This window comes from Alligator mississippiensis, chromosome 8 (genome assembly GCF_030867095.1).
Source record: "Alligator mississippiensis isolate rAllMis1 chromosome 8, rAllMis1, whole genome shotgun sequence".
Classification (NCBI taxonomy): Eukaryota; Metazoa; Chordata; order Crocodylia; family Alligatoridae; genus Alligator; species Alligator mississippiensis.
In genome coordinates, this window is record NC_081831.1 from 37,014,970 (window position 1) to 37,036,518 (window position 21,549).

Consider the following 21,549-nt stretch of genomic DNA (forward strand, 5'->3'; position numbering starts at 1 on the left):
TTTGGTAAGGCAGAAGTTGTGAGGGAGCGAACAATGGCAAATGTTTTGGCACCACAGACTGTCAGGAGGATCACACACTTCTGTGCTGGGTTTTCCACTTTGCTGGCTTCCAGGTAATAGGATAGCCCCTCACCATAAGAGTCCCAAGAAGCCAGCTGGCTCACATCAAATTCTTCTATGTGACCCAATGTGGCCATTTTAACTAACATCAGCCGTATTAGAGAGAAAAAAAGAAGAAAATAACCTTCCTTCTGATCGCAAAACACAGCCTGGTCTGAGCACGGTGTCCCACAATCTAGGGGCGTCTTCTCAGCAAAGGATCCCATCCTCGTTGCCAGATGATATGTTGTGAGTTCAGCAACAACACTCTGGACACTGCTGTGTTGAACTAACATATTTATTATTACAAATCTCTGGAATCATATCCAAGGTGAACAGCTGCATCAGTATGCAGATCCTATACCTGCTCTGCCTCTGACTTGACTCAGTCCAGTCCTGTGGAGGGAGAGGAACCAAGGATGCCCCTGGCTCCACATGGCAGAGAACAGGGGGTCCCAGTGCTGCAGAACTGCCACAAAACAGCCGAACCCTGCAGTGCTGGACGGGAGGGCTTTGGCCTTAAAGGGACAGTACAAGGAAAATGCAATAAGACACAACAGGGGCCTGGCAGGGTCCCCCCATGGTCCCCTTCCCCCTCCTCCAAACCCCCTTCCCCCGCCCCCTACTTACCCGCATGGAGTCCAGGTCCAGCTCCCTGCAGCAGTGACTGCCCAAATCTCCAAAGCTCTCTGAATCTTTTCCAAAGCGATTCAGAGAGCTTCGAATTGATTCAGACCTTTTTATTGGTCTCCTGATTCGATTCGGATTCGAAGATTCAGCTGCCGAAGCAGGCCAAATCTCCAAATTGAATCACCACCCAAAGCGTTGCACAGCCCTACCATCTGTCTACCTACATATTTTTTTTTTTGCAAAAAAAAAAAAGTTTGTTGGTTCCCATATGAATTCCCATGATGCCAATCCTCACCATCTGGGAAGGCCTGGGAGCACTTCCTTCTCCTGTCCTGGCTGGCATGGGGTGTAGAGGAAGGATCTGTATTCAGAAAGGCAAGGCATCAGTGTCATTTCCATGAGTCTTATGATCCCAGAATGATTTGAATTCTACAGTGAGACCATGCCCCTCCTCCCACACCCCTCCTTCCATGCCACTCCTCCACCAAACACATACTCATGATTAGAAAAACAAGTGGAAGGACCAGGACATCGAAATACATGCACAAGCTGTCTTCAATTAACATCAGGGGCTGAATTCACAGTTATGCATTATGAAACATGTCAGAGCCCTGAGCAGCTTCAGCAGTAGTACAAGATAAATGAGGGGTTGTAGGTGCAAAGTGGCCAGTTCATCTCACTGAGATGTTCTTAAGACACTGAGATGTTCCCAAGGTTTAAAAGAAGTTAAGATTTTTTGGTTGAGTTTTTAAGTTTAAAAAGCAGAGTACAGGTTTTCATTAAAGCAAAGGACTTGGGCTGAATAAGAGGCCTACATTTGGCTACAGTCCTTTGGAGCTGGTAGAGATGAACAGGGTCTACACTCATAGCTATGAGATGTGAACTGTTCCTTCTCTGGCCCCTCTCTACCATTAGTGTTTGTAACCTTTATTCGATGCACAGTACATGTCTGTATTCAGCCTCTAGGGTGCTTGGTGCTGCAAGGAGACAGAGTACCCCCAGAGCCCTGCTAATGCTGGGAGGTAAAAGAAAGGGGCTTAGACTCCCAGAAGAGCAAGGTCCCCACCCCATATCCTAATTGACATGAGAAAGGACTCAGAAAAGGATGCATAGAGACCTAAGACCATGCAAAGCCACCTTAGTCCAGGAACAACTACAGTGTAGGATGCCCCTTTGCCTGGTACAGAGTTAGCTGCCCCAGCACCATGCTGCCGTTGAAGCAAGGTCAAGCAAGTCACCAGCAGGCATCAAGACAGTGGAGCCAGCCCCTGGGGCTTCTCTGATCAGGGCTAGACAGAGAATTCACTGTAGCTGGTTGTAGAGTCTGTTTCTTCTTGTGTCCTGACCTGTGCCTGGTGGCTGTGGGAAAGGGGGTGCCAGCTGGAGCTCCTTCAAGTCCCACTTGGTGTGGGGTCCTAACAGCAAGGCAGCAAAGGGTCTGTGAACTCCCCAGAGCTGCAAGCTCTCCCCACCCCCCGCCTTGCTGTGAGGCAGCAGACAGCCAGAGGGGGCTGCCCCATAGCAGCTACAAAGGGGCAGCTCAGGTTCAGAAGCCCAGAGCTGCTCCTGGGGCATGAGGGCAGGTGGTGGGAGCTCTGCTGTGCTGCACTGGCTTTCTGAAGTGATGAGGGTTTCTCACCATAGTTAATCACCATTATTCTACCTGGTGATATTAGGAGCATCCAGCATGTCAGGAAGAGCCTGATGTGTCAAACCCATGGAGGAGCTGTCAGAGGCTTGGGTGGGGCAGGTAGAAGGCAGAGTAAATTAGAGACTAACCAAGATAGATGTGTATATGTGTGTCTACATATATACAGACATGCACACACACACAAATGTATATATGATTATAGTGATGTATGTGTGTGTGTGTATCACAAGCCTTCAGGGGCTGAAGCTCACTTCATCAGGTGCTAGGAAAGGAGGCGCACAGACAACGTATAGGGAGGAGAGAAATGTGCGCCAATGGATAGCAGGCCATTTAGTAAATAACTTGTGATCCCATCCAGGAGCAGATAGTTGTCGTCACCTGCCAGACACGTAGGTGAAAAACATGTCTCTACGCATTACACATATTACAGCAATTTACTGTACGTGAATTGCACAGTAAATTGAGACCCGCCACATGTGCCATATACTTACTACACAATTGACTGGTGACCTGTGCAATAACTGGAGACTGGCCAGCAATCCCCACGCGGTGCAAATGACCGTCCTGCTCTGCAAAGCGCCCACCAGCTACAGCTGGTGCCTGACACCGCGCAGCAGCAGCCGGTTTGGAGGCAGCTGTCCCGGGAGTGTGGCGGGTCCTGGCCCCACGTGCGTGGCCGGGCGCTGCGACTGCGCAGGGGCACAAGAGCCTGGCAGGGCCGGTCTTACCCCGGAGGGTGCCCACAGGGCCCGGCAGCCGTGGGCTCTCCTGGCTGAAAGGCCGCGGAGACTCGCGCAGGGCCGAGGGGCCTGGGCACACGTGCAGTGAGTTCCCAGGCCTCCACCCAGCGCCAGAGGCGCCTCCCCCGGGTCAGCAACGCTCCATCACGTCCCTGCGAAGAGTCTCACGGACGCTTGGCCCTTTAACACTAATTTAAACTAAGCCGCGGCCCTGCAGCCAATCAGAGCAAAGGCTAAGAAAGACCCGCCTCCTTCCGCCTCCCCATTGGCGGGGGGAGCCGATTTTTAAAATCCCTAAGAACCACCCGTAGCAACCGCATTCTTCCCGGCTTTCTGATTGGCTGTCGCGTGGCCAATCAGAGGCCGCCGGCTGCCGGGGCCGCAGTTTTCAAAATCGCAGGTTGCAGCGGTGCAGCGGGTGCCGAGCCGAGCGGAGCCGAGCGGAGCCGGGCTCGGGGCCGGGGCCGTGGCTGGAGCGGGCAGGTGAGCGCGGGGCCGTCGTGCCCGGGCGTGGGGAGCGCAGCGGCTGCCGGCGCTAGCGATTGGCCGCCCACGCGTGCGCGCCCGCCCCACCGCAGCCCCACGCGCGCGCGGACACTCGCCCAGCTCGGGCGCCCCGCCCGCCGCCGCGTGGCCGAGCCGGGCCGCCCCCCGCTCCGCTCCGCTCCGCTCCGGCCGATGCCCGCGGGGGAGTCGCGGGGCACTTCCCAGTCCTCCTGGTCGTGCGCGCCGGGCCCCGGGGCCGGGCTGCACTTGGCCTTGTCCCGAGCTGCTGCTCGGCCACTGCAGGGGAAGGCGCAGCCGGGCCTGGTCCCTCCGTCTCCTGGTGCTGGGGAGCAAGCGGCGGGGCGCCGCACCATGGCCGGACGGCAAGGGCGGTGGTGGCTTCCTCTCCCGCGGACGGCTCTTGCTTACAGTGGAGCTGCGGGCGCTGTGCCGGTCCGGGCGGCCTTGTCTGCACCTCTCCCGCAGCAGCAGCAGCTCGGGACCCCGGGTCTGGGTTTGCATTGGTCCCTCGGGGGCAACGGCAGCTCCGTCCAGCCTGCGGGAAGGGCCTAGGAAGCGGATGCTCACCCCTGCCCTGTCTCACCCTGGGCGAGGAGCTCGGGCAGGCATGAGCCTGGCTGAGCAGCCCCAAAGGGCCCCAGGAGCGTCGGGGGGGAGCCGCAGGTCTGTTTGGTGCTATAGAAAAATGGGTCTTTCTAGTTGTCCATCCCCCAACTCCTTCAAAGGACAGAAGTCCCCGTTTCTTCCTGACATCGCTCTGGTGATTTTTAGTGGTTGCAGCAATTTGGCTCTGAATGCATTAGCCTGCTGAGGGCACTGGCAGTGTTGAGGCGCAGCCACATAGGTTGTCACTATTAGCTCAGGAGGGTCCGATGTGCTGCTTTCGCATTAAACGCACCGATGTACAAGAGCTGGGGAATTGCCATGGGCTCCAGGGCCTTTTGCTGCTTAACTGCTTGTTTGAATCGAGCGCTGCAGACCGATGCTGTTGTGGTGATGGTATCATTAGAGGTGTTTGTGATGCAGCTAGATCGATGGCAGTGGTCCTCAACCTTCTAGCCTCAAGGCATCCCTTGAAAAATGCCAGCTCTTAATTTTCACTCAGTTTTTGACTAGAGAAAAATGCAGAGAACTCAGGAAGCCGACAGCAGGTCAGAATGTTTTTGACACCATGGCTTTTCCTTTTAAATCCCTGGGTTTATCCTGTGAATTAGGGTTGCACACCTAACGGTGCTAACATCACATGGAGCAGTGCCATGACACCCTGACTAAGCATCACTGATCTATCTGTGGTAACAAAACTGTCTTGGCACCAGTGATGTGTATGGTGGGGAGTGTCTCTCTCCAGTCCCTAGGAGCTGGGGGTATAGGTAGGTTGTTTCTCAGTGGCACATGAAGCAATAGGCCAAAAGCTAAGGAAGCTGTAGAGACTGAACTCCCTGTCCCATCTGGGTCAGGTTTAGGTGCAGCTGCCCAGGCTCTACTATCCTGCAGTAAAACAAGCTTTGCTCTTCTGGGCTGACAGTTCAGCACCAAATCCACAGAGACCATTTGTAGGGTTCCCTTTTATTGTGCAGACTCTCATGGCAGCCTGTTCCAGCTGGTAAGAACCCTGGGCTAGGACGGGCCAGAATTCAGCCCAGCTCTGCCACTGGATTTCTTGGTGACCTTGGGCAAGCCACTTCACCTTCCTAGACCTCTGTTGCCCCCATCTTTAAGAAGTGGGTAATGATGTTTCCTCCTCCTTTTAGAGATCTATGGATTAAAGTGAGAAGTGAGGGGAGTGTTTCAGAACATGTTCTCCAAAAACAGCTGTGCTGGGCTGGAAGGGGAAGGATTGATTTTTTTTTTTTAAGGTGTGTTATAACAGTGATTCCAGGAGTGAGTGGAAGTTGCAAGAGCCCAGATTTCTCTCTCAAAAGCTGGGCGAGACCTGAGCCATAGATGGCCCAGTGCAATTGTCGGTAGAAGCATGTATGGAAATTGACCCTGAAGTCCTGGCAGGCTGCATTCTGCCCTTGGCAATACATATCAGCTTTTGCTTTGGACAAGAGGCTTTTCAGCTCCTCTGGGGGTGAGCTGTCTCTGCCCTCATCAGTCATCAAAATCCTCTGTTGTGTTTTGTTCTCCAGAACTGCAGCCATGTGTTGAGATTGGCACCATCAGAGATACTGAACAAATAAGGCTCTCAGTGTGCTAGGCATGGTTTGGCTATCTGGCACGTGCTTCTCCTCTCTGCACCTGCCTTTGAGCAGCCCCCTTTGCCAGACTGATTTTGGCTTTTCCATCTGGAGTGTCCATTTCCCCTGCTTGCAGCTTCTCTTCCACCAGTGAACCTGATGCTTAGTCATAATCATACCCTTACCGAAGGGGTCATCTGATATAGTCTCTTACAATGGCAAGGAACTGATCTTGGGAGACCTCCTATATTGGATGAAGGGAGACATAATGGAAGATGTGGACTGAATTGTGGTCAAGCACCATGTCTTCATGATCAGGGGGTAGAGCTGCTGTAAAAGCGCAGCCTTTTCCTGGGAAGCTTCTCGATGCTTGATTGCTGGTGCCCTTTTCCCGTTGTCCCTGAGCAGCCAGATGGCCAGGCTGAGAAGTGGCCTGGAATATTTGCCTCATCTGTTACCTCCCACTCTGTGATCACCACCTCCAGAGCATGCTGAACCCTGTACAGTACATCTGCTTGCAAGCTGCTGCTGAAAAGCTGAGCCTCTTCCTTCTCCCACCTGCGAGAATTAAACCATCCTCCAGGCATCCTAACCTGCCTCTCCAGTGCTGGAACCTGCTTGCTTTCCCTCACCACTACCACAAAAGCCCCTACCCCACCCTGCCCCCCAGCCTTTGCCAGGCTTCCATATGCCATTGCGTTAGGGTCAGCAAGAACCACTTGTAACCCTTTGAATGCCACCGACTCCCCATCTTGCATTGTCCCAACCCTTTTTGGCGGTTCTTCTCCATCTCTTCCGTGGACCTTTTCATGTGCAATGTGCTTCCGTAGCACTTTGCCTCTGTCCGTCTCTGTCCTTGTCTTTCTGGACCAGTGACCCATCTACTGCTGTGGCGCTTAGGATCATAGGCAAGTAGGGCTGGAAGGGACCCCACAAGATTATCTAGTTGAGCCCCCTGCTCAAAGCAGGATCATCCCTGGCTACACCATCCCAGATGAGTGTCTGCCCAACCTGCTTAGGAGGGGACCCCTCACCCTGCCATAATTACCATGTCCCATTACCCATTTAGTATGGCAGGGGTGGGCCTAGGTGAGACTGGGTAGGGGGTTAATGTGGGATGCCTCCAAAGGACCTGGCTCAGTGTCCCCCACACAACTCCAGGGCCTGTTGCTACAGCTACACCTGCTTTATCCCAAAGGGCTGTGCTTGGTGTCTGTGAAAACAGTGAAAAGGATGCATATTCTTAAGGGTCTCATCCAAGATGAGACTGAGATACTGCTGGCATTCCTGAGGGTATGGTCAAGGTTTGTAGTCACTGCTCTGTCCCAGACCAGTGGGACTTTGACTAGAGGCAAAACCCAGCTTTTTGGGTGCCCCTGGGTAGTCACATTGCCTTCCTGCCCCTCAGTTTGCCCATCTGTAAGGGGGAGACAAGATAACTTATTGCTTGGGGAGGGCCAGACTTTTTTTGTATTGTTCCTTGCAATCTGTAGTCTTCTGGTAGCATCTCTTGTTTCTCTGTCTAGCTGTGCTCAGAGGCAAAGAGAAAAGATGCCAATGCCACGCAGTACCAAGACTGTGGGCAGTAAACAGCCCCGGCCTGGCAAAGCTGTACCAGCGGTGGAGAATGGCAGATCTGAGAAGGTGAGTCTCTGGGATAGCAGTTCCCTCTCTCTCCAGCTGTATGCACAGCCTCTGCAGACATACTCATGTGTCCACACCGAGTAGTGAGGGAACCTCCAGCACATGTAAAGGTGGGACCCAGTCACAGGATGTGGGGAGGCCAGAAGGAAAGATAGTCCTTCTTAGCTGGACCCGGATTACTACCAGCTCTTCAACAAACTCCCCAAGTGAACTTGGAGCAAATTACATGGCCTGTACTGTTCTCTGCTCCCCACCTGTAAAATGGGACATAATGGTACTGCCTTACTTCATGGGGGTATTCTGAGGTGGCCAGAGGAATGTCACAGGCAGAGCGGCTCCAACCACGATGTCAGTGACTTGGCTGATGTATACTGGACCTTTGTGGCCTGTCCCTGGGGGCACAGCTGCTGCGGGAGGGTGGATGGAGAAGCACATGTCTGGTGTCTGACTAGGTTGCCTCAGTCATGCTGCTTTGCTCATTTTCCCCTTTCTCTAGGAGGAGAACAGTCAAGCAAAGCGGTCCCCATCCTCACCTCAGGGTGCGCCCAAGAAGAGGTCGGCATTCGGAGACATCACGAATGTAAGTACCCAGCAGCTGGGGCCAGGGGATCTTCTTGGGAATTGGGGCTTTTCTTAGATTTCAGGTACCCTAAATCTAACTTGTATCTTCCTCTACCTATTATGGGATGGAGCGGCAGCCTGGGGTATCTGTGCTGGCTGTGTGGGCAGAGATGGTTGGGAGGGACAGGGAATGAGACATCCTGCTTCCTTACAATGGGTCTGCTGTATAGACTGTATTCCTATACTGGTCATTCCTCATCAGTCTGGGAACCAGCTCTTCTCCTGATTCCCATCCCTGTGCTCAAACAACTAAGCCACACTTACATCAGCAATGCAGTATTTCTCTTGCTTAAGTCTGGATGGGAGCAGCCTCCAAGGAATGATTTCAAAATGGTACTCACAGTCTCCAAGCAAATCCAGACACTGAACCTGCTTGCTCAGGAGAGACTAGATCTCTTGACTCAAGAATGGAGGACTGAAGGGGCCTCCTGGGCCAATGAGTCTGTTTCCCTGCATTTGAAGTCAATAATAGAATTGCCCCATAATCACCACTTCAAACCCTTGCATGCGCCAAGGGCCAGTACCTGAAACATCATGGCTAAAAGCAGGGGAAATGAGGGCCCTGCCAATGACCTGCCACTACAAGGAGAGAGAATTAGACAGTTAATATCTTTGCAGAAGATCCTAGGGAAAGGACCATGCCCCATGCTTCAGAGGAAGAAAAAACCTGCATATTTCACCAGTCTGTCTTAATGTTATAGGCAGCCTTGCCTTTCCCTGGGAAGTCCTTGACTTGAATGCTCACTGTAGTGTATTGTTCTAAAGGAACTATGTAAGAGCTGCTTTTCATTCAGTGTATTTGAAGTCTCCTTCTAAAAGGAGAGCAAAGCTCCAGGCTTTCTTCACAATGTCTCAGGTGGGGCCCAGTTGTGAGAGACATTATAGAAAGATTCCTATATTTTCACTTTGCTACAAGTCCCTAATGGTCCACGTGGTGTTGCTGCTATGACATGTGGTGTTTGCGGTCTGTAGAGAGTTACAGTCCAAAGGAGGTCCTAGGTCTGATCCACATGTGTACAGCTACTGAGGGATTTAGCTTCAGCCCTACATGCCTTGAAGTTCCTCGAGTTTCAAGATCTACTTCTGTAGAAATTGGACTTCATGTCACTCTAACCCTGGTGAGCAGGCCTGGAGGTGGGAACACTGGGAATTCAGTAAGCCAGGGGTTGGCAATCCATGGACCACAGGCTGGATTTGGCCTTTATATCTGGCCCATGGATGTGGGGCTTCAGCAGCCACTTTCCCCAAACCAGTACAAGAAAAAGTGGCAGTGATCAATGCTTTTCACGTGCTGATGGCAGGGAAAAGCAGCAGCACTGGCTGAGTCCTAGTGCCTGCCCTTGCCTCCTTCCACCAGCCTGCTTCTGACCTGAACTGGCCAGTCCAGCCCACAGTTTTTAAAGGTTGCCAACCCCTTCACTAAGCCCTCAAAATGCCACTGAAGTTAATCCCAGTTCATGGGTGTTCCCACTTAGTTCAAATGGAGCTAGCTGTTTTGGGACAAGAATGACTTGAAAGCTTCCCTCCTTGTTCGTGATTGGCCAGGATATCCTCCTAAATGTAGCCCCAAGCGAAGGTGTACTGCACCCTCTGTACCCACCACTGCAAGGAGAGGTTCTCTCTGGTGCATGGAACACAGTGCTGGGGAGCCTGGGGAATCTAAGCCATGCTGTAGTAATGTCCCTCAGAGCTCCATTTCATTGTCACTCCCTCTTCAAACAGGCTCATAAGAACCAGGTTGTCGTGGGAAAGAAGGAGGCTGTGAAGGCAGGTCCCAAGAAGGCACAGAAGGGCACTGCTACGCTTGGGGTCCTGAAAAACAATGAGATCAACTTGAAAAAGTGAGTGTGAATTGGGGTGATGGGTGTTTGGTATGAATATGTGTGTATGGTCCTGGCTCAACTCCCAGTCTGCCTGCTGCCACAGCAGCTCTGGGATTTTTCCCCCTATCCAGCTGTGACAATGTGCTATTACTTCTGGTATCAGTCTGGTGTGGGGGGGTCTGGCTGCTGTTAGTATCAGTATTAACTCAAAGAACTGGCACGTACACCTGCATGTCCCACTGGTGGGGAACCATGGGTTTTTCCTTGCAGGCTGGCAGAGTTCCAGACTGCATGGGGCTACTTGAGGCCCCCCATGCCCCACACCCATCCCCTGTGCCCACATACTTGGGGGCAGGGGGCAACAGCAGGACCAGGGGGCTGTTTTCTACTTAAACTATTTACTATTGGGTTGGGACTAGCCATCGGTGTTTACAGATGGGTACTTGTACAAAAAAGGCTGAAAACCACTACTCTAAGGGAAGGGTCTTACCCTCGCCTCTAGAGAAGCTGCTTCAGGGCATTGGTGAGGATGCAATACTGGGCTCTGGGCTTATGGCTATCCTAGTGCTACAGCCCCTTTTCTAATTAGTCACCCCAGCAGGCTGAGAGCCAAGCCTGTCACTGTGACTTACCTTCTCCTGGCTGTTGTGTTTCAGGTCGATGAGGAAAACTCCCCCAGCAGAGGCACACGCTGAACTCAAACCCACCCCCAAGAATGATGCTGTACAGGAGAAGCCAGCACTGGTGCAGGTGTTGAAGTTGGGCATTCCCTTGGTTCTTAGTGTTTGCTGGGAGAGCACAGGGTTTGGAGGGATAAGCAGCACGTGGGCTTGCCCTGTCACTGTGCTGCAGCCTTCATACACCCCCCTGTGGTCTCAGGAGACAAAGCGTCCTGTCCTGATCTGATCCTGTCCCTAAAGAGTGCTCATGTGCCTCATGCTGGTGATACTAATGATTGACTCAATGTCTTTATCTGCTGCTTGTCCCACAGTGGGAGACCAAGCCTCAGAGACCTCTGCTGAGTAATGCTACACTGCCAGCAGTGTAGCATTACAGGCCCACCAGGCTCCTGGCTTCTAGTTGAGGCTTAGAGTTGGAACAGGCAGAGTGAGGAGCAGGTGTTGGAGGGAGAGGTGGTGGAGGGGAGGCTGACCTCTGCAATACACATGGGTGAGATGCATGAGTAGCAAGGGGTGCTGCAGGGCAGGACTGTAGTGCACTGAGAGCTGCTTGGGCAAGGCGTGCTAGACCCGGTGCTGTTCCAGTCCTTGCTTCACACACGGCTCTACTGCCACCCCTCTGTCCCACTGCTCAACCCCCTGCTGTTTGGGAAAGAGCAGTCTGAAAACTGTGGCCCAGTGCCTGTCTCTAAGCATCCACATGGCAGTGGAGTTAAATTAGCCAACTTGAGTTACAGTAGTCATAAGGACAAAGCAACTGGTATAGCAGCTTGAATTCCAGCCCAGAAGGGAGTCAGAGCTTGCATGTGAGCTGGTGCCCCAAGATAAAACCCCCAGTGCCTTGTTCCCCTGCTGTTCCAGCCCTGGTTAGCTGAGGAAAGTTAAGAATGCACCTTGACAGTAATATGGGTGTGTCCTTGCTGTCTGGGACACTTGGGGCTCATCTCATGTGGTATTTTTTGTTCCTTTGCTGTTCCAATGGTTCCAACCTCCTCCCCTTCCCTGCAGGTGCCAGTAGTAGAGGACATTGACAAGTACCAGCTGGAGGACCCGTATGCCAATGCTGTGTATGCCAAGGAGATCTTTGATTACATGAGAGGGAGAGAGGTCAGTGACCTGCAGGATGGAGGGGAGGAAAATGTTTTATCTGCTGTCCTACCAGGCTGGGCTGGGCCAGATCTGCCTTGACATGCTCTAGCATCCAGCCCACTGCAAAAGCTGTCCCCCTTAGCATCACTGCTGACTTAGCTGATCTAGGTTTGAGGGCTGGGGATTCACCTTGTGTCCCACACTGCAGGCATGAGACTGCTGGGGCCAGCCCTGACAGGAGGGCAGTGATACCCAACCCCTGGTGGTGATGTGAGAGGGAGGATGCTATACTCGGCCATGCACTTGGCAATCTGTGGGTGCCAGAAGTCAGGGCAGGTATTCCAGCCCCAACAGACAGGAGCTCAACTCACCAACAGCTTCTTGGCTGCTCCTTTGGCAGGAGAAGTTTTTGCTTGTGGACTACATGAAGAAGCAGCCTGACATCAGCTGGGACATGAGAGCAATCCTGGTGGACTGGATGGTGGAGGTGCAGGTGGGCAGATACTGGGCCTGGGGACACTGGGGAGGAGCAGGTCAGGGCACAGGTCAGCCTGTGTTTGGATTTTAAGAGGGAAATGGAGATACAACATCCCCTTCCCCCTGGCTGACCTGAGCTGGAGCTATGTGGAGAACCTCTTTACGCCCTCTGTGAAATGGGTCAGCTGCCTCAAGGCATGCAACAGTGTGTGGCAGGGGAGGGGAGATCAACATGTGGGATGGTGCATTGGGAGGAGGTCAGGGGTCAGTGAGGGAGCAGAGGAAGCTCCTCATGTTTTTCTACAGCCTGTGGAATAGTGCTGGTCACCTTGTGGAAGTGCAGGCCCCAATCCACCATGTGCTGGTGTCACTGAGGGCTGACAGGAAGAGCAGCAGCCTGGTGCTTCTAGTTTAGTGCAGGCTGGGATTTGCCTTCTGTGGTCCTCAGCTCTATTGCAAGCTGAAAGAAAGACTGATCTGCTCCTGAGTGGGTGAATGCCTGGGTGGGAACCCTCATCTGCTGATTTCCACTTTACCTGCCCTGATCCCCCTTTGCCTGGCACAGGAAGCATGTCTACCCCTAGCTGGTGAAGCTAACTCTAGCTTCACCCCATGGTCTATGGGCTCTGTCTGAGGGTGAACTGGAGGAGCAGAAGGCACAGGGGACTTGACTGAAGCTGCTTCTTGACCCATCTGCCAGCTGGCAACAAAGCAAGCCCTGAGTCACTGTACCCCTTGCCTGGGGGCAGTAGGTGTGATTGGCAGCCACTGGCCAGCAGGCTGGTATATACTCATCCTCTGCTGTCTCTTCCAGGAGAACTTTGAGCTGACCCATGAGACGCTATACCTGGCAGTGAAGCTGGTGGACCACTACCTGGTGGAGGTGGTCAGCATGAGAGACAAGCTACAGCTCATTGGTTCCACAGCCATCCTTATTGCTTCCAAATTTGAGGTGACTCATTGCTTGCCTTCCTCCGAGTTGGGAAAAGGCCACTCAAGATGGGGGAGGATGGGAGCGTATGGACAAGCCAGATCTTCAGAGGTCTAGTTGTTTCTGTCCCTTATTTCCTATATCTTTGAGAGGCCCCACCATCAGAACTGCAGGTGGGGCTGCAGACTGGGACTGCAGTGTATCAAGGCAATGGAGGGAATTTTAGCCCTTGGCATCTCTGTTTTTCTTTAGTCTTGGTGTAGATTGGCTCACATGCTGTCTGTAGAACTAGTCTGTATGGTAATGCTGTAACTAACACTAACCATGCTTACCAGTGGAAAAAGAACAGCCAAAATCCCTCTGCAACAGGGCTGTGTGAATGTAACCTACAGCTAACCCTACTTGAATGCCTTGTGACTGAAGTGTGATATAGGTGGCTTATCTCACAGATACTTTTGCCTATTTTGAGGCAGTAAAAGGAAGATGAGTGGGTAAGGAAAGCACCGGGCAGGGAGTTCTAGACCCGACAACAGAAATAAGCCATTTGGTCCCACGAGTCCTGGCTAACTGCCTGAAACGTGCTGTACCCTGACTGCGTGTGAGCTGCAACCATTTGTTGCTATCCCAGCCAGAAATGAAGAGTTGTGCTGAAAATTGTTTTGACTGGGAAATTACCCTCCTACCAACACTGGCTAGTTTTGATTTTGGCTAGAGAGATTCTTGGGTTTGGTTTGGGTTTTTTTTTTTTTTTTTAAATATCTACTCTTCCCCCCCTGGCTGCCCAAATTGTATATAGAGCAGAAGCCAAACAGAGGGAGGAGCAGAGCCCACATCCTGAAAAAGAAGCATCTGGGCAAGTTATTAGCAAGGGGTAAGGGAAGGGTGAAGCTAGTCAAAGCTTCTGTCAAACTGTTTGAAAGGCCTGGAGCACCAACATGATCAAGTAAGCTTTCCCGCAGGGAGGTGGAGGTGGCTTTTTTCAAAAGGCTCTAGGGCCACGGTGGCCAAACCACGGCTCATGAGCCTCATGCGGCTTGCCAGCGCGATACTTGCAGCTCTCTGGAAATTGGCCAAAGCCCCACCCACTTCGCCCCGAGGCGGCTCCGGGGGGCAACGCAGCCCGGCACCTCCTTCTGCTCCAGCTTTCCCTGTGGGGAGCGCACCCCAAGCCCACCCTCCTTCTCTCCTGGCCCTGCCGGCTCAGGCACCGGGCTGCCAGGGCAGGGGCTGCAGCTGCGCCGCTTACCCCAGGGCACACTCCCTGTAGGGAAAGCCAGAGCAGCTCGGTGGGGTGGGGGGGGTCACTTCCACTCCAGCTTGCTCAGCACACTCTCCCCTCCCCTCCCCTCCCCCTGCTCTCTGGCTCTTGGACTTCAGTGGAGGATCACATGTGACTCCCAGGGTGAGTAACTCTGGCCACCCCTGCTGGAGGGCTTTGGCAGAAATCAAGTGCCAGAAAACTGAAACATTTTCTCCTTTTGGATCTGCTTCTGCACTGCCTCATGAGAGTCCCTGGGTCCTCTTCATCTCTCCCAATGGTTCAGGCTCACTGGATGGGACTCCATCTCCCAGTGTACATCTCTCCAAGCAGGAAAAATGGGGTGCATCCTAGGAGATAGTCACACCAGGGCACATATCCTCTGAAACAGAATGGGAGTTTAAGGCACTGCAGCAACTTTCTCCCTGCTCTGGGACAGGGTGAGGCAGGTGTTCAGTGGCCGAAGAAATATGGTGTCCCCTTTTGTTAGAAAGAGACCTCTGGATGCAGCACGTCCTTCCAGCACTGAGTGTTCGTACAGCTTGTTCCTCCTCTCCTGCAGGAGCGCTGCCCCCCATGCGTGGATGACTTCCTCTACATCTGTGATGATGCCTACAAGCGGGAGGAGCTGATTGCCATGGAGATAAGCATCCTCCAGACCCTGAAGTTCGACATCAACATTCCTATCCCATATCGCTTCCTGCGACGGTTTGCCAAGGTGAGGGCCTGGCCTCTACCTAGGAGTGTGGAGGGAAGGAGTGTCTGGGAGATCACTGTGACTGAACCACAGTGGGTGGGTGTCTGAGTTGTCTTCCCTGCCGCCTCAGCCAAGCTGCACCACTGCACCAGGGTGGTAGTGGAATGAAGAGCCCTTGCACGGAAGGCTCTTGTTTGTGCTGCTTGGGCCTGCCCTCTTGTGGGGAAGATTCAGATGTAAATCTTCCTGGAACTAAGCTCTGCGGGGTGAGGGTGGAAGTTGTGGGTGTGGAGACTCCATGAAAGGACCTGGGTGCATCTGATTATGCCCTGGGTTCCAGCTCCTGGGAGATGGTTCTTGGGATTACCTGTCCCTGGTGGGGGACCCAGCCAGCTGACCTACCTGCTGCCTTGCTGACCTGCAGAGAGCTTTCTGCCTTGGACTGTGGGGCACCTGTAGACACCCATGCCACCAGTGCCCCCAGCCCTCATGGGATCACCTTCCCTTTGACCATGCACCAAGGGTGGAACAAGCCCTTCTTACAGGGGACTGGTGACAAAGCAGGTGTTGTAGCTGTAGGGCTGGACCTCATGCCTCTAACCAATGCAGCTTGAGACTCACCAACACATATAGTGTGTACCTCCTCTATAGAAGGAGCTGGATCCTTCTGGATCTGGGGGTAGAGAATTGGAGGAGGGATTGCCCCTTGTAGCTTGGATTTGGTGCTAGGGTAGCAGTAGCAAGGCGGGATTGTCCTCACAGCCGTTCCTTCTCCTTTGTGTGGGTCCCAGTGTGCTCATACCAACATAGAGACGCTGACTCTGGCACGCTTCATCTGCGAGATGACTCTGCAGGAGTACGACTACATCCAGGAGAGCGCCTCCAAGTTGGCTGCCAGCTGCTTGCTTTTGGCACTCAAGATGAAGAACCTTGGTGGATGGGTGAGTGTCCCAGGCTGACCCTGAGCCCATAGCCCTTAATGTTAGGAGTTGTTAGCAGAAGAAGGCTGGCTAGAGTTGGAGGCAACGCTGCAGCTCTTGTATTTTTGGAGCCATCTCGGGCAGGTTCCTCCAAGACCAGGGTGCCAGGTTCTGTCCCTAGGAGAACAGATACTCCAGCTGCCTTAGAGCCATTGGGAGAAATTTCCTGTTGCCCATGATGGGGTGCCAGGTGCCCCGTGATGGGCAGATGATGCAGGGAACTTTGGCCTGGGCAGCAGATATGTTGTAAGCCCAATGGATATGCCCAAATCTGTATGTATTCCCCTCTCAGGAGCATGGAGAGAGAGGACCTTATCCAACGAGCCTGGCCTCTGAACCCTGGTGCTTGCTTGTTCCACATCCTATGACCTCTTGAGCACAGTGACTCAGTTTCTCTGGCTATCTCCTGGGAGGACACTGCTTCCACTCAGCATAAGTCTCCCCTGCTCTTGAGGCCTTTCAGCAGCCTTGTCTTGTTTTCCATGGGGAACTCCACTACATCCTGTTTGTACCAGATATAACCTGGGAAGCCTTTGTGGGCCCAGACTGGTGTAGTGTGGAGTCTATGGGCCATGGATCTGACCCCCACCCCAGGATACCATCTCCAAGGGTCCTTAGAGGGAGAAAGAAGTGCATTGGGCCTGGTTGTGGTGTGCTGGCTTCAGCCCAGTCTGAGTCTCTGGCTTGTTGCAGAGCCCTACCCTGGAATATTACAGTGGCTACACATCTCAAGAGCTGCATCCCCTGGTGAAGAGGCTGAACTTCCTGCTGACCTATCAGCCTTTTGACAAGCTCAAGGCTGTGCGCACCAAGTACTCCCACCGGTAAGGGATCTCTGGGCAGCTGTGCCCTGTTGCATGGAGTGGGGCTAGGGGCTGCCTCTGACTAGGAGCTGGGAGATGTCTTCCACTAAGCCAGCAGGGGGTGCTGCATTAGGTACTTACCTTCCAGCACACTCTGGGGCCAGGGGATGGGAAAATTGACAGGTTGTAGGCTCTGAGCCCCGCTTGTTCAGAACCTGCCAGGGGTTCTGACCTCTTGGGACTGCTGCAGCTGAGGACAATGGGTGCTGGCATATAATGATCTGTGGCAGGGCTGGCACAGTCAGAGAGCTGGGGCTGCAGGCTCACCTGGTCCCCACAACTTGTATTTCTGCTAAGATATACTTCTTCTGGACACTGGCCTTGGCAGGGGCAGCTGGAGCCTGCCTTTCCTCTGCTGTCTGCCTTTCTGTAATGCTGCATAGCTCTGGCCAGGCAGGTGTCTTTACAGGCAGACAGCCTGGGAAGGGGTTGCAAATAGCTCTTTGCTGCTTAGCACTGTGCAAAGGGATCTTGAGGGCTTATATTATATTACTGATTCATGTGCTGGTTGCCTGGAAGGACTGGAGGACATGCCCAGGCAGTGGCAGCTGATAGGGAAGGTGCCTGGGCTTCCTATTAAAGGCCAGTTTAACTCCAGAGCCCAGTGGCATTTTGGAGAAAGCTGTTGCTAGTTGGTGGTCATGTGGTCTCTGTTGGACTAGTGGGTGTCCTGGCCCCTCACATCCTGTCACATATTATGAGTTTCCATGTTGTGCCAGCGCTGACTGACTTGTCACTCCTTCAGGGTCTTCTTTGAAGTTGCTAAGAGTATGCCCATGGACATGCTGAAGCTGGAGGAAGCTCTGAAGAGCTAGCCCTGGGACATGGGGTGAGGATCTCTCCTGTGGGGCTGCCGGCCCAGACTCATGGCATGGGACATTGAACAGCCTGTATGTATATAGCTTGTAAATAGTGACGTGCTCCCTTGGCCCAAGGGGAGTCTGTACATAGACATTTTTTATTATTAAAGGGAGGGTAGGGGGAGGAAAAAATAGTGGCAGTGTTAATGGAAACTAGAAGATGTCAATAAACTATTGTGTTATCTCCCCTCCTGGTAGAGTCTCTCTGCTTCAGGGTCACAGCACAGCAGTGCTGATATCCAGCCTTGGTGGGCTAGGTGCTGTGCACACAATGATATGCTTCCTGCCACACAGAGCCTGCTGTCTGATCTGGCCCAAGGTGGGAAGGAGGGAAATGGAGAAGGTAACTACCTGCCCCATGGTAGCAGGACTCGGTGTTGGACTGCCTGGGAGCAGTCTTGTCCCAGTGGCTGTTGAGGTTTCCTGATGCCATGGCTGTATCTTGGCTTCTGGTTTGCTCTGGGGGGTGTTTCCTGTCTTGCCTGAACAGCTGCAGTGCTGTTTCTGGATGTTCTGTATCCCATCTCTCCAGGTCCAGTGGATGTGCCTGTAAGTGTGGCCTGGCATCAGCCAGAGCCAGGTGTGGTGGCAAGCAGCCTACAGCAGTCCTCAGTGCTGACCCTAAAGCCCAGGAGGGAGTCTTGTATCAGTACTGGGGCCAGGCTGGTACTGAGACTACTGGAAGCCTGGGTGTGGGGGGGAAGGGGAGGGCTGCACAGGGCTGAACTCTTTCTGATTTAAGAAGCTGACCTGACTTTTATCATGGTGGAAGGCAAAGCAGGGAGGGGAAACCTGCAGCCTTAAATCAGTGGAGCAACATATGAGAAATGGGGACACTTGAAGAGCTGCTGCTGAGCAAAGGCACAGAGGCAGCAATGGAAGTTGCTGCTCCTTAAGGAGGTGCTGGGAGTTGGGGTCATCTCAGCTGCTGCCTGCCAGTATTGTTCTAGGGGAGCGGCAGCGTGCCAAGCCAGGTGCTTAGCTCTGGCTAGTGGCTGCTGAAGCTTGAGGAGGAGCATTGGCTGGGGCCAGCTGTGAACAGAGCTGGGCACAGGAAAGCCTGGAGACAGAGTTATGAATCTTGTTGGTGCCCTCTGAACTGGGCATGGTGGCTGAGCCTGATGCTTGCTGCCCCTGTTCTGCTGCAGGACGGCACCAGCACCACTTGTGCATGTCTCAGCTTGAACCTGTGCCTCATGGCACTGAGGCCATGCTGTTAGCCTGCATTTGCAGCCATGTTGCTGAAGGCTGTGTAGATGGTCCTGGCTCTCTAGCCCTAAAATAATTGTGCAGCCAGGGAGAACCCCTGCTCCTTTGCTTTGAGTGCCCTTAGTAACAGAGTGGTGGGGGAGGGAGGAGATCTGAAGTGCCAGGAGTTGGGGGGTGGGGGGTGCAGAGCTAATACAAACCAAAATTCTCTTTGTACCTACCCTTAGACAAGCGAACTAGCCCTGAAACAGCCTGCTCCCTGGCATTGGAGGACCCAGATGCAACAGGTTGTGTGTGCTCATCTGTACGAGGGCCCATAGTGGAGCTTGAGGCAATGTGGGTGCCCATAAGGATGTCTCAGCCCATACATTTTACCCACTGCTGACAGCAGTTCACAGTGAGCCTGGCCTGAGGGACCTGAAGCCTCAGAGGCACTTAAGTTTCCTGGCGCTATTGACTTCAAGCAGGTGGAGCTGAGCTGCTGTGGGAGCCTGAAGACACTGCCATCTTGGTTGGGCAGAGCAGCTGTGACCATTGTCCTACCTGGCACTGGTCTCTGCATATCTCCTCTAGCAGCTCAGTGCCCTTCTATGCCATCACATCCACAGTTCATGATGGCTTTCATTCACAAACACAGGGGGAGGGGCTCCAGGCCCTTCTCAGCAGGGATCCCGGTTTTCCCTGATTTAAAAAAAAAAAAATCACAAATTCTCTGATTTAAAAACCTCAACATCTGTGATCAAAATGAAAGGGCCCTCCCAGTCCTGCTGGTGCCCCTCACTCCCACCCATAGCCCCCCAGTGCTGCTCACACCCCTCGCTTCCCACCCACCCCCACAATGACCCAGCCCTGCTGGTGCCCCTTGCTCCTCATCAACAGTTCCTGCTTCTCCTAGCCCTGCCAGAGGGGGCTGCCAGGGCTCCAGGGCCAGGCACCCAGGTCTGCTGCAGTAGAAAAAAGCCTAGCTCCTCCCCTGCTGCCTGCTAGGGGCTTGGCTTGGTTTGGCTTGGGCGGGGCAGGAGGGGAGCTACTCCCTGCCACAGTGCATGCTCCCAGGGGAGCAGGACCTGCATCCCACAGGTGTGTGTGGGGTGGGGGCAGCCTCCTGCCCTACTGCCCTTCCCCGATGCCTCTGCAGCCCAGCATATGCAACCCCATGCTACAGGGAGCAGTGGAGCTGTGCAGGAAGCTTCCTGCCTACAAGCTCTCTGCTGTCATGGCAAGGAATCCCCTGCCTGCGCAGCTGCAACAAGGGCACTAGTGCAGGGTTGCACGCAGGGGACACGGGCAGTGTGGAGCTCGCAGTGGCAGGCAGCTCCCTACATGGCTCCACTGTTCCCTGCAGTGCTGGGTTGCACACATGGAGCTGCGGGGGCTCTGGGGGAGGGCAGCAAGGCAGGGAGCATGAGCCTGAAGTGGGCAGCGCGCAGCCCCAACCCCACAGTTGTGGGTGGGGTTGCAGGTCCCCCTGCTCCCCAGGAGCGTGTACGGCGGCACGGAGCTGGCCCTGCCCCACTCGTCCCTCTGACGAGCTGCCCACAGCCGTCTCACTCTCTTCCAGGGCCCTGCAGCCTTGCATTGTAGCCCCAAACCCCAGGCACTGCCCAACTGGGCAGCAGCCTCAGCCCCTGCCTCCCTCCTTATGGGGGGCCTCAATGTCTGTCCGTCCTCCCTCTGCCACACACACTTACCTGCAGGAGCTGGTCTCCAGGCTGCCTGGCAGCCATATGCATACACATGCATGTGGCACCCCCTGCCTGACCACTGTCCTCCCACTCCCTCCCAGCCCCTGCAGGCTGAATTCTGCCAGCCTGCACAGAGCTCTTTGCAAAAGTGCAAATTCCACAGATTTCTCCAGTAAAATGAGAAAACCACAGCTTACTCCATTTCTCCGTGGGAAATGGAGAACCCAGACCCCTGCATCTGTTTAATACAGCATTGCTCTTGCTCCCTGGCCCTTAGCTCAGGGGCGGGCAGTTATTTTGGGTGGAGGGCTGCTTACTGAGTTTTGGCAAGCCATCAAGGGCCACATGACAGGCAGCTAGGAGCAGATAAATATTTTCTACATTTTTTAGGGGCCCCGCAGACTGGATAAACTGGCCTGGCAGGCCGCATCCAATCCTTGGGCTGCATTTTGCCCACCCTTGCCCTAGCTGGACCCGTGAGAAGCCCCATGGCCCAAGTGAATTGGGCACTGTGAATCTAATGGGATTCAGTCCTTCTGTCATCCTACTACCAAACGACTGCCCTACTGGTTCCTTCTATTGAAGCAATCAAGAATGAAGTTTGACTCTAGCCCAGGGAGCAGTTCATATCCTGAGGAAGTCTCCAGGGTGAAGCAATCCCTGCTTGTGCCTTTGGCAGTTACTGATTAAAAAGCACAGACAGTTGTGGGCTCAGAGACTTTTAGGCTTCCCTTCCCAAGCTAGAGGCAGGCACAGGTTTCTGGCTCACTAGCTGAGAAACCAAACACAGGTGTACCTAGTGCATCAGATGGGGCTTCTTGTCCCTGATCCTCCAAGCTGAGCAGTGCCCAGTCATATTGACTTAAATTAACTGCCTGTCTCTTTCCCTGTAGGAAAGGTGGGAGCATGCCTATGTTCCCCAGCC

General features: G+C 53.6%; 1 protein-coding gene and 1 long non-coding RNA gene across 4 annotated transcripts; one reads left to right on the top strand and one right to left on the bottom strand.

The window, feature by feature from the left end:
- Window positions 1-381: 381 nt before the first annotated feature.
- Window positions 382-3,310, bottom strand: LOC109281800 (uncharacterized). Of its 2 annotated transcripts, none has more exons than XR_009463929.1 (3): window positions 2,872-3,310; window positions 730-1,090; window positions 382-617 (listed from the first exon to the last, which is right to left on the bottom strand). It is a non-coding gene; the product is annotated as an uncharacterized LOC109281800 (long non-coding RNA). The 2 variants fall into 2 exon arrangements; XR_002088572.2 differs by having other exon boundaries at window positions 1,025-1,090; window positions 2,872-3,304.
- A 147-nt stretch (window positions 3,311-3,457) lies between these two features.
- CCNB3 (cyclin B3) lies at window positions 3,458-17,917 on the top strand. 2 transcript variants are annotated; one of them, XM_059732649.1, is made up of 12 exons: window positions 3,458-3,603; window positions 7,334-7,451; window positions 7,948-8,031; window positions 9,795-9,913; window positions 10,552-10,645; window positions 11,584-11,682; window positions 12,065-12,157; window positions 12,956-13,093; window positions 14,893-15,048; window positions 15,819-15,968; window positions 16,701-16,831; window positions 17,616-17,917. In XM_059732649.1, exons 2-12 carry the CDS (start codon window positions 7,359-7,361, stop codon window positions 17,683-17,685), a joined length of 1,227 nt encoding a protein of 408 aa, XP_059588632.1. In that variant the 5' UTR covers window positions 3,458-3,603; window positions 7,334-7,358; the 3' UTR covers window positions 17,686-17,917. The 2 variants fall into 2 exon arrangements, with proteins under 2 accessions (XP_059588632.1, XP_059588631.1); XM_059732648.1 differs by lacking the exon at window positions 3,458-3,603 and adding an exon at window positions 4,220-4,290.
- The last annotated feature ends 3,632 nt before the right edge of the window (window positions 17,918-21,549 follow it).

Bases quoted from the DNA above. Each gene is read 5' to 3' on its own strand.
- CCNB3 (XM_059732648.1), top strand. From the start codon at position 4,235: ATGAGCCTGGCTGAGCAGCCCCAAAGGGCCCCAGGAGCGTCGGGGGGG. The intron at 15,049-15,818 runs GTGAGGGCCTGG...TGTGGGTCCCAG, and splicing joins TCCTGCGACGGTTTGCCAAG to TGTGCTCATACCAACATAGA. The intron at 16,832-17,615 runs GTAAGGGATCTC...TCACTCCTTCAG, and splicing joins CGCACCAAGTACTCCCACCG to GGTCTTCTTTGAAGTTGCTA.